The sequence below is a fragment of the Corvus moneduloides genome, chromosome 2 (assembly GCF_009650955.1).
Source record: "Corvus moneduloides isolate bCorMon1 chromosome 2, bCorMon1.pri, whole genome shotgun sequence".
Lineage (NCBI taxonomy): Eukaryota > Metazoa > Chordata > Aves > Passeriformes > Corvidae > Corvus > Corvus moneduloides.
In genome coordinates this window covers 23282414-23294644 of record NC_045477.1, presented here as the reverse complement: position 1 = coordinate 23294644, position 12231 = coordinate 23282414, and the positions used below count along the sequence as shown (strand labels likewise).

Genomic DNA, 12231 nt, shown 5'->3' with positions numbered 1-12231 from the left:
CAAATTAGCTTCTGGAGGCAAAGGTTACAAAGAGAGGGAGGTGTTCATAGTGCCGTTGATTGTATAGTAACTAATGCCTGTATAATGGGCACACCTCGAAGTTGTGAAAACAAAGCAGGTTCAGGCACGGTGGGCTGATTCTCTGCAGCATTTCTCCTAGGAAAGTTGCCCTCACGCCCACCCCTTCCCCCTGTAAATAGTCTATAATGCTGCCATTCTGAATCTGGGGTTATTTGGGCTGTGTGTCACACAGGAGAAGAGATCTGGTGTTGAAGCCGAGCCTGGTCGTTTTTCTGTGGGTGAATTTTGGTATCTGAGGCTGCTGCGCCTTCTCCAAGTCTCTGTCTCTACCAGGTGGCCTAGTCTGTCTCTTCCAGAGTTTTAGAGCAATGGGCTAGACCCTGCAAAACAGATGCATTGAGTTCATTTAAAGCTCTTCAAATGCGTGTGTTTCACTAGATCGGAAAGAGGTATTGACCAGGACAGGCTTGATGAGTGTGATAAGTGGCCAAAGTGAGGGAATTCCTGCAGTAGGAATGATGTTTTGCTTTGCTTAGAGTGCACTTCCATGCCTGTTTCTCGTTTCTTAGGCCGATCGTGAGAAGCCAAGCGCCCTCCCTCCCCTCCCCTCTGATCAGATTCCTTTTAAGTGAAGCTCGCTCAGTCTCTGGGGACCAGATCTCACCGATGACTGGGAAGCAAAGAGTACCCAGGAAAGCACTTTTACCACGGACTCCACCTCAGGAGCACCAGGAACTCATCTTCTAAATAAAATCTGTGCCCCTTCCGTGCAGACCCGATGTCTGCTGCAATGGATACAGAATCAACATATTCGGGATACTCCCACTACTCAGGTCACTCCAAAAAAGCTCACAGACAAGGGTAAGGAAATGTTTATTTTTAATTACTTACTGCTCTAAGTTAGGACATGTCCTATGGGGAAAAAAATTGTAAGCCAGGATAAAATCAGTGGGCGCACATCTCTGGAGGAGATAACACGGGGAGAGTCCTCATGGGGAACACAGGGAGACTTGAAGCTGCAAATTCAGTGATATTCAACCTGTTGGATGTATGCTGGGGTTATGTATGGCCAAAAAGATTGGGATAGTGCCAGCAGAAAGAAAAGATCACCTAACTCCCCTCATCAAGGATGAGGGATGAGTGCAGTATCTGGGGAGAAGACTTCTTAGACTTCCTAAACTGGTAATTGCTGGTTGTCTTCTGATGCCATTTCTTTATTCTATAATAAGAAGTTTTCCTACCTCTCCCCACCCTCCTCCAGGCGACTCTGTTAATGGTGTGTTGGGGTTTTTTTTAAATAGAATTTGAGTGGTACTTGAGTAGGCAACAAGTCCTTTATCAGCATTGATTGGATTAGAAGTCAGGCTTTTCTGAACTTGAATAGCAAGTCCTCTCTGTTGCGGTAGTTCAACAGCCTGAAAACCCATCTGCTCAGAAACTTCTGATTATTTGGAAACGTTTTCGGTTTTTCTTTTTTTTCCTATGTCTTCCTTAGTTTTACATGTAAAATCTGTGTCACTTAGTGTTTGCATCTTATTACTGAGCTGGTCCAAAATAATTTTGCAATTCGGAAGCAATTATCCTGTGTGGTTGGAAAAAGAATTCTTCCATGAAGTCTCTTTGCTCACAGTCCAGTTATTGAGTAAAACAGCTCTTGTTTGCCTTTTTTTCCTTCTTTAGCATCCAACCCCCAATACAGATTGCCCTTTTAAACTTAGAATGCTGTGTGGAAAGAAGCCTTCAGAGTTCCAAAAACAACATAAAAATCCTAGAGCCCTTAAATTGGAAAAAGTGTCATCCCATGAAACCTTTGGGCTTTGGTAATTCTAAGAGAGAGGCAGAGCTGGGATATTAATGAGGTTTAAGCCAGTCCCTGAGCACAGTGAGGGTTTCCAGTGTAAAGGCTGCTTTCCTGTCCATGTGGGAAGGGAGAGGAACACATTGGTGAGCAGATTGGTAGGGCTTAATTCATCTTGAGACTTTCTCAGATGAGAAGCTGTGAGGTCTGCAAGTGTACTCTGGAAATAAAGACTGGCCTTGTACCCTTGATGTTCTCGCTCTCTTTGTGAGAGGTTAACTTGAGGTTATTAACCAGTGGAAATAAACGTCACCGATTGTCCTACAGTGTTAAGGTCAGAGATGACAAGACTCTGCTTTGCAGGAACTAAAGCTGTATTGATTCACTCCTTATGTTAACTGGGCATGTCCCTGTGAGACACTTTATTGTAGGTAGAGAACTGTGTAGACCAGTAAATCCCAAATGGAATTGTCAGTTGTTTGGAGAATGCAGGCTTCCCTTTCAAGCACAGCACTGAACAGGAAGCTGTTTCAAGAGAACATGAGGTGGTGGGCGTGCATCTCTGTCCTCTCCTCTCCTATCACTGAGGGAGTGGTCTGTCCCAGCCTCCAGGCTGTCACCTTCTCTGGGCAAGATCCCTTTCTACCTCCTCCAAAGCTCATTTTGTCACAGCCTGAGTTTATGTTGATCAAGAGATGGACAAGCTTGACTGATCTAATGCTTGGGGCACCTTTTGCAGGTAGAGGTGCAGCACATTTCAGGCCCTGGAAAGTAACTGGTAACATTATTCTCCTCCTCTGTTTGCACAAGGAGCCGGGACAGACACAAATCTCCCCGAAGCAAAGATGGCAGTCGGTCAGAGAAGTCCGTCACTATCCAGACACCTCCTGCAGAGCCGCTGCTGGGGAACGACGCCTCTCGGGCAGAGGAGGGCCAGGTAAGGAGGGTGTGAAAATAAACATGGGGTGTGTGCTGTGTGTGTGACTTACTGGTCGTGGGTAGGAAGAAAGAATTGCTTGCATGCCATTGAGTAAAGAATCATGACTTATGGGTGCCCTGTATTTGTGCCTACAGCCAAGGTCTCAGTCACTTCTGTCTTCTTCTGAGGGCGTTACTTTTGGCAGCACCAGTGCTGATGTGACAACTCCTTGGGCACTAATTTGCTCTGTCGCCTGAGTGTCATCTGCCAGGCTCTATAGAAACATCTGTTTCCATCATCTCACTGTGCATTATTCAGGCCAACCCTTTCACTTGTATGTATATTTCAGTTTTTAAGCCGGATTTGCTCCAGGTAATCATGCAAAGTACATTAGAATCAGGATTCCAATAGGGAAAGGAGTAAAGAAATGTAAAACTAGTGTGAAATAGCTGTGAAAGAGGGTGAACTCAGAGAAAGCTGGTACATTAACAATGGGTTAAATAAAAACTAGAATAATGCTGCATTTGGATTGCACCTAGGATGGACCCAGTGCTCTCTCTGCTTCACATCACAGCAGGTGATGTGAAGATGCATATTTATTTTCAAAAAATGGCTGATGCTGCAAGACCTGGAGTGCAGCATCAGTACCTTCTGGGCTGGATTTGGGGTTAATCCTTGGCTGTGGTGCTCCAGTTCTACCTTTTCCAAAAAAAACAAAAAAACAAAAAAAAACCCAAAACAAAACAAACAAAAAAAACAGTGTCCAGTTTCCAGCCAAACTGTGTTTGGTGGTAGTTGTGACAGTATTCGTGTAGTTACTGGTGTGCTCATTTCATGTCCTGTAATTGGGTATTTTGTAATCAGATGCTTGTTTTCATGAGTCCCAGCTTTATTTCAAATAGTTCTAAAGGCAAATTCTTAAGTCCTTGTTTTCATGCAGACCTTCTCAATTAAAGCCAAAGCTAAATAAGTTGATGTGTGAACCAGACTTTTCTCAGTTAGGTCCAACAGCCATGTACCACTAGAGATTCAGCCTCATATTTCCTCTCCTGTGAGGAAAGGCTGAGAGAGGTGGGGTTGTTCAGCCTGGAGAAGAGAAGGCTCTGAGGTGACCTTTTTTTGTGGCCTTTCAGTATCTGAAAGGAGCCTGCAAGAGAGCCAAAGAGGGACTTTTTACAAGGGCATGAAGTGATAGAACAAGGGGAAATGGCTTTAAACTGAAAGGGGGGGTGGGTATAGATTGGATATTAGGAAGAAATTATTTGCTGTGAGGGTGGTGAGGCACTGGAACAGGTTGCTCAGAGAGGTTATGAATTCCCCATCCCTGGAAATGTTCAAGGCCGGGTTGGATGGGGCTTCAAAGAGCCTGGTCTGGTGGAAAGTGTCCCTGGCCATGGCAGGAGGGTTGGAACTGGATGATCTTTAAAGTCCCTTTCAACCTAAAGCATTCTCTGAGTCTGTGGTTTCTATACAATTGCACGTCTTTTTGCATTAGGCTGTGGTTCACTTTTTCAAGTAGAAAGAGTTGTAAGGGGTAGACTGTTACTAGGGTTGCCTGTTGTCTTCTGGGATGTAGCCTTGAGCTGCTCTGGTGTTCCTGTCCCTTCTCTTTTCCTCACGATTTTGCAGCTCATCAAATGGAGGAAACTATGCAGAACTATTTAATGCATAAACATAAAATAGTTGAAATGCTTAAATTGCTTTATTGGAGATGCTGTTAAAGAGGGAAATGTGGTAGGAATATGCTGCCTTTCAGGACATACTACAATGCAGATATCTCTTCTGGGGCCTCTGCTTTGGTGAGAAGTGACTCAAAAAACCCCTCATATTAATTCAAGATGCTGACTGTTTGTGGTTGGTCTGTCTCAAAACCCTACTGCTCTAGGCATGGGAGGTATTCATGTCTTGGAGTGCATTACAAGTTAAATCCCTGGAGCTGGGAGTTGTTCAAAGTAGTTGTGCTGCCTCAGTCTACTCCTTTCCCAAAGACTCTTTCCTCTAGCCCTTAAAAAGAAGTGAATAAAGGTTTAAAATCGTGCCTGTGTCTTTAAAATAGATTGTTTCGGTCAGCATGGGCAGTTGGAGAAGTCTGAGGGAAGTTGTAAATGCTATTAATGACACAGGCTGCAGGAAGATGTTCTCAGGAAGAAAAGAAAAGTGTGGTTCTGAGTGAGCATTGCAGCTACAAAGGTGCCAGGTGCCAAGCAGCAGAGCACATGCATTGCCACTCTTTGGCATGCATTTGTGGGAAGCATCAGGAGCCTTTATGTGCATGAGTCACTCCAGCAGCAGCTGTGAGTCAAATCTATACATGTCAGTGTAACTCTTTGGCTCTGCTAGCGCCTGGAAGGAGCAACTGGAGGCATTGTAACATGGGAGAACCAAAGCAGACATTGTCTGATGGTAGCTAGGGAAGAAATGAGACTTTCAGAACACGTAATGTAATCTGAACCTTGCCTATATGGTGACTGTATTTCAGGTAAGCCTCTCTGTGAATAAGTGGCATCTGACAATGGCCTGGGATGTAATACCAGAGCTACTTGGCAGTCTAGGATCCTCTGAACTTAAAAGCCCCATACCTGAAAATATCCTCTGTGATCACCTGTAATGTGTTGATTTAAGTAAACTTTTGTTAGATTGTCAGCTACTGAGAGCAGTGCTACTGTAGAGGACAATAAAAGTGGAGGAACTTGCTGGAGGTGTGGTTGCTTCTGTTACGGATGGAAAAATAATGTGTGAACATGTTTTTGATTGTGTAACAACAACAACTGGCTTGAAACACTGAAATGAAAATTTCCCTTCCAGGTGCTTTTGTGGTGCAGTTGCACTGCAGAATTTGTGGGCTGGAAGAATACTAGTCCTTGCCCTGGACATGGGAACTGGTGATTACTACAGTTTCCAAGACTTATGTCATGTTACTCGTTAAATGTGCTGGAAGAACCACCTCTGGGGGTACAGTGAGTGGCACAGCAAGCTGAGCTACCTGCTCTGCAGTTACGGGCTTTTAGCATCTAATGTTTATAGTCACTGGTTTGGACAGGTTGCTGCTGTTTGCAAACGTTTACTAATTGTCAGGGTTAATTATTCACTGTGTTGAAGGTGTTGCTTTTGCTATGTATTTTTTTTTCTGGAACTTAAGGCTGTCATAGCAGTCTTTCCACGTAAGAAAAATAGAACATCTGGAAGGAATAGCCTGATTTTTTCAATGTTATTTCTGTTTATCTCTTCCTCCTTCAGGATGACAACTGGGGTGAGACCACGACAGCAATCACAGGCACCTCTGAGCACAGTATTTCCCAGGAGGACATTGCCCGGATCAGTAAGGATCTGGAAGACAGTGTTGGGTTGGACTGCAAACGTTACCTGGGCTTAACAGTGGCAGCTGTTCTCGGACTCCTAGTCTTCCTTACCCCCATTGCCTTCATTCTGTTACCCCAGATCCTGTGGCGAGATGATCTGGAGCCGTGTGGTACTGTCTGTGAGGGACTGTTCATCTCTGTGGCGTTTAAACTCCTCATTCTCCTGATTGGGACCTGGGCTCTTTTTTTCCGCCAACCCAAGGCAGATCTACCGAGGGTGTTTGTGTTTCGGGCCCTTCTGCTGGTCCTCATATTCCTCTTTGTGTTTTCCTACTGGCTCTTTTACGGCGTTCGCATCTTGGACTCGAAGGACACCAACTACCAGGGGATAGTGCAGTACGCCGTGTCCCTGGTGGACGCCCTGCTCTTCATCCACTACCTGGCCATCGTGCTGCTGGAGCTGCGGCAGCTGCAGCCCACGTTCACCGTCAAGGTGGTTCGCTCCACGGACGGAGAGGCGCGGTACTACAGCCTGGGACACCTGAGGTAGGTACAGGCCCTTGGAATCCAGTGGCGGACGTAAGTGTGGCTCTGCTGTGGCATGAAGCATCAGCTGCTCTTGAGTATGTGTTATTGCTGGTTCCTGAATCTTCCCCCAGAAGAATTCCTAGAGTCCCTCCGAAGTTACCAAACTGAACCTCTCTGCCCCCCTCTCTGAGTGTGGGAGAGGCTGTACCTGCCTCAGAGGAGTCCTGTGCATTTCAGGAAATGAAAAGAGCTGATGTCACAACTTTGGGATGGTCACTGGCCAATGCCTGATGAGATCTTTAAGATCCTTCTCTGGGCTTCTTGCCCTTTCTCCTTACTGGAGGAAAATAGAGAGCTCTCCTTGCATAGCTGGGGCTGGCTTGTGCATTTAGATTGTACAGGCCAGGCACTGCTTTGGGAGCAGCCCTTCAGGCAGAGCATATCTGCTCAGAGACTCCTGTCAGCAGGCCAGGCCACGTGGCAGGGGCTGAAGGTTTAGCACGATGCTCTTTTTGCCATTAGGTATGGATCAGTTTGCTGGGCTGGATGTATCTGTGAGCGTTTGGGAGCTGTAGGTACGACATATGCGTGCTGCTTCCACATTCCTGCTGGCATTAGTGCTTCTCTCAGCAACGGTACAAAAAAGGACAGGTGTCTGAACTGCCTTAGTTCCTGTGTCCTGCAAAGCTCTCCAGAAATCCCTTAGTTCCTGCATCCTGTGCAGCTAGCAGCTGAGCCCTGGAGATGATTCTCCAGGCTGAATGTGCACTTAAACATCTGTTCAGCTTATCCTGTCCAGCCCCAATGGCCTGTATATCTGTGGCAGATGAAGAGATTAGCATCTGCTGCTTTAAGTGGATGTAGGAACAGTCTCCTGCACCCGTTAGCTTGCCAATGGAATTGCTTTGAAGCAGATTTAGTGGTTCAAGCTCAAGTCTGGGAGTTTTCTCCTGGATGTTTCTGGCTTAATAGAAGAACTCGAGGCCTGTTGGGTGAAGTAGGTCTGGACTCTGCTTTGTTTTCCTTCTCTATGAAATGTGAAGGGGAGAGCCCCTCTTTTGTGATGGAAGTGCACCCATTCACTTAATTAAATGCCTCTTTCAGGAATTCAAAAAATGAACTAATATCAGTTGGGTTTCTTGTGAAATCAATTTTTTTTTTTAACTTAATTGCTCTGTGGTCAGTGATCCAGCATAACCTATAAGATGAGAGCGATGGAAAGATGATTACCAAAGTTTCCCTGTGCCACAATATTGTGCCTTGAGGTGTGATGAGGCAGTTCAATCATAAGTAAATTCTGCAGAGAAAGTTTGGCATGTGTCTGTATTTACCTGTATATACACACACAGCATGCAGATTTGGTTTGAGAGAGTTTGCTTGGTGGTAGATTGTGGGTTTGTGTTCAGAGGAATTGAGATCCTACATCTGCCAAAGTCTGCATGCCTAACTTGCCATCAGAGGCAAAGAATTTGCTTGAGAATCAGGGCCTAAATATTTAATAGGGCGTGTTAAAAACAGTGTTTTCTGCAATTCTTTCTTTGCAGCAAGGTTTTGAAATGTCTTGGGTGATGCTAAGGCAGCAAAGAGTTGTAAAAGCTAGGGTAAAATCTGAGATGTGTGAAAACTTGTAACTCCTCACTTGTTGGCAAGCTGATTTCAGTTTCATTTGGTACATGGAGTGTGCCATGCCGCACACAGGTGCTGCAGAGTCTTGTGCTACAGAAGAGTCTCGTCAAGTGTGTCTGATAATGCTAAACTAGTGTTGCTTTTTCCTTAGTTTGACAGATGAGTTCAATGTGTATTGACATGTGTTTTGAAACCTGTGTGTCTTTGCATATTTACTGCTGCAAAGGTAAAACTGTAGGTTTGACTAGGGGCCACGTGTCTCCCAGCTAAGGAAGAGTTTGTCCTCTCTGAGTGTTACTTGTGTGTAGGTGGTAAGGAGAACTTCTGATCTTGATAAAGAGTGTGGCTCCAATGTGACAAACTGTGTAAAAAGTGAATGTAGTTGATATCTCCTTCAGCTTCTAAGGGCTTAGGATTGTGAGATGTTTGTGAAACATGAACAAAAAAGAGAACTTGATCATCTTCACGGCATAATTTTGCAGAGTTTTCATGAAGGTCTTGTCATGCTTGTTGGCGAAATGTAGGTTGAGGTCACAAGGTGTTGCCTTCTGTCTCTGATTGACTCTCTGGCTGAGGCATCAGGCTGGAATGGGAGGTCTGTTGATGGGAAAATGTGAAGACATGAAAGGACAGTCTGGATTTCAGGAAGACTGGAGAAGCAGCCTTGTGGGTGTGCTGGAGAGGGGGTTCTAACTATGATGGAGTAGGCATGTACCACTTTCTGCTGCCTTTGGACTCTGTTTGCCCCCATGCATGCTTGCCTTATCCCAGCACTTTTAAGGGGTCTTGGAGAGGTTCTGAGCTGCCACCTGGAAGGAAGAAGCATGCTTTAACAGCTATAGCAATCTGATTGTCTCCTGAAGTCAAAACCATTTGTCTCTTTACACTCTCAAATATCTTGAAAGTTTTGATCACCAACAATCCATGGAGTCTGTCTTCCTCAGCAGTCTAGTGTGCTCTGGAGAAGCTGGTGGTGAGAAGGGACTTGAGACATCTTATGTTTCTCAGTGTTGCTTCTTGGAGTAGCTCTTTTTATTGTTTTTCACATCAAAATTGTTGATATCACCCTTTTTAATCCAAGATGGAAGCTTTCCAATTCTAGGTCTTTTCTGGTGAGGCAGAGGGAGCTGCTATGTAAGTATGAGAACAACATGTTTTCTGGGGGAGAAAGGAAGAAAACAATAGCTCAGCTGCCCTTCTGGCAAACAATGTTTTTGTGAGGCAGGGTACAGACAGGATTTTCCACCCTCCTTGGCTCCAAATGCCATAAAGAAGTTGAAAGTGCTGAGTTAGGTATTCCACTCCACCCCTGAGAGCCCTAGGTCCAGGAGGGTAAGCATATTTGGGAGTAGTTCCCCAAATTCATATTCTAATCAGCCTATTAATAGGCTGGCTTGGTCCCACCCCCAGCACTTTGGCTATTTTCTTCTGGGAGACTTGACTGCCAAAATGAATGTTCCCTTTGGCATTGATTCAGGAGCTTGGAGGGGGGAGGTGAAAATTAAATAGTAGTCTCAATGAGTGTGGTGCCAAGTCTCAGCTCACTGACTGCTCTGCTGCTCCTGGTAGGAAGGGTCACCAGGCAGGGCAAATGCTTTCTGGTCGTATATGTGGGTGAAGAGCAGGGAGCAGCAGAGATGCAGGAAACGTCAAGCCTGGGAAAATGCAGGAGGTTGGGTGAGAATGGTGGCAAAACTTTGAAAGCAAGAGCAAAGGGAAATGAAGGTGGGGGAGCACAAGAGTAGATAACTTTTCAGTTGAAAGGCCGATACTTTTGTGAGTGGAGGCTTGGATTTGCAGCAGAGGCTTCGGTTTTTCCCTGTAAATAGGGATGCTGATGAGACTTGTCATCCGCAGTTCAGTACTGTCTTTTATGGCTCAGAAACTGTGTAGGAAAGCTCTTGCTGGAGAAACCCTGACTTTTCTGAAGTTAGGGTGCAAAACATATTGCCTTCCTATCCAGTGAGTGCTCTTTCCCACCCTAGAGCTTTGCTAGTCTGGACAGCTCAACAAAATGAATGGCTTCTAATACATGTGGTAATTACTGATCTTCCACATAGTCCGAATGTTGGGCTGCAGTATAGTTAGTCGTGGTTTTCTGAGGTTAGAAATGTTTGAGAGTGGGTCCTTCTCCTCCTTTTTGCTCATCCTTGCAGCAAGTATATGAGGAGCAGGACTGTGATAGTTCATCTTGTGTCGGGCTGTTTTAAGTAGTAGGAGTTTCAGTCGTCTTTCGTGTCTGTCCTGGTTTAACCCTAGCTGGCAAATAAGTACCACACAGCCCCTCACTCACTCTTCCCCACCTCACTCTGTAGTATGGGGACGAGAATCAGAAAAAAAAGGTAAAATCTGTGGGTTAAGAACAGTTTAATATTTTAATTAATGTAAAATATAATATTAATTATAATAACAGTGATAATAGTAGTTGTAATGAAGAGGGGAGAGAGGGGAAATAAAACCCAAGGAAGGCAAGTGATGCTCAGTACAGTTGCTCTCCACCCACTGACTGATGCCCAGCCTGTTCCCAAGCAGTGGTTGGTGGCTCCTGGCCAGCTGTCCTCAGATGATACACTGAGCATGATGTTCTGTGGTATGGAATATCCCTTTGGCCAGTTTGGGTCAGCTGTCCTGGCTGTGCTCCCTCCCAGCTTCTTGTGCAACTCTTCACTGAATGGCAGGGCATGGGAAACTGAAAAGTCCTTGACTTAGAGTAAGCAGTACTTAGCAACAACCCAAACATCAGTATACGAAGAAGAAAAGTAAAGCAATCCCAGAGAAAACCAGGTCACTGTCCTTTGTGGCGTGGGCTTGCCTTTAGGAACTGGGAAGATGGTGGGGAAGCCTGTGTACACCTTTGGAATCAGGGTACAGGTTTTGCAGATGGCTGTGAGCTGGTCAGTGTTCTCTTGTCAATCTAATCAAGAGAAGCTTAATACTCAGAAATAGCAGTTCTGTACGGTAAAAGTGTACTTGAACATTCCTTGTATCCCTGTTACCCATCTCCGTTTGGGTATATGGATGTTTGCTGAACTGTGGTTTGAAAATTCAGGAAGGGAACAGCTGCTTCCTCAAAACAAGTATATGTCTCTGAAAATGCTGTACCTTCCCTGCAGGAATTATCAATGCCTTACTGAGACACCCAGTGGCTTGCACACACTCACAAAAGAAAGTAGATGCAGATGTGTTCTGTGGAAGGGGGATGCATTCAGCCTGTCTTCCAGCTGCTTTGGGTGTTTGTTGGACCTGTTGCTTATAAAGCTGATCTCTAGGTTGTCAGTATTTACTGATTACTCTGAGTGCTCTCTTGTCAGGCATCCCTTGGTGCCACTGGTACTTTGTTCACTATGGGGGGAGTGTGTGGAGGGCTAATGAGTGGGAACAGGCTTCTCCATATTCCAACCTGCATTTGTAAGCGTTGACATCTGATCTTGTTGCTCAAATATGCCTCCACATATCAAGAGTGATTTTTTTTCTAATGATGAGCACAAGGTCAGCATTTGAGCTGTACAGAGTGCTCTTGCCTGGAGTTGTGTCAACACTTACGCTGTTCTAAAATCTTTCTACTCCTCAAAAGGAAAGCTTCCATGGAACCTCTTGGTTTCTGTTTCTAGCATGGTTGTAACTGTGGGTTTAGGCAGCTGGATCTCTTCCCTGAGCAAGAGCTGCTAAAATCTTGCTGGTTTCTGGTGAAGGAACTTGACAATGTGTGTCTAATTGCATTGTTCCTTCATAGTGTGACTGATCTCACACATACACTTCTGTGATATTTCTGTTTCCAGTGCGGCAGTCAGAAGTGGGACTGCAGAACAAGCATTGATGCACTGTAGTGCAGTGCTGTACCTGCCGAGGTAAATCCTGCTGGAGACACTCCAGGCTTCTCCTTCTCCCCTGTGTGCAGTTTGTTTGGTCTGTGTTCCCAGGGCCTTGAGGAATTACGCTGGCCCTCCTTTCTCTTTGGGGTTTCTTCAACCTCATCATCTTCTGTAGTGATGCACACTGATGAAACAGATTGAGCTGATGAGTTTTTACCTTGTTCTGTA

General features: G+C 45.2%; 1 protein-coding gene across 2 annotated transcripts in view; it reads left to right on the top strand.

The window, feature by feature from the left end:
- VANGL1 (VANGL planar cell polarity protein 1) overlaps positions 1-12231 on the top strand; it is a 45877-nt gene that overhangs the window by 7252 nt on the left and 26394 nt on the right. For both annotated transcript variants that reach the window (XM_032098489.1, XM_032098490.1), the window contains exons 2-4: positions 591-882; positions 2630-2756; positions 5976-6583. In XM_032098489.1, coding sequence (XP_031954380.1) covers positions 800-882; positions 2630-2756; positions 5976-6583 — 818 coding nt within the window. In that variant the 5' untranslated portion in view covers positions 591-799. The remainder of the gene's footprint in view (positions 1-590; positions 883-2629; positions 2757-5975; positions 6584-12231) is intronic.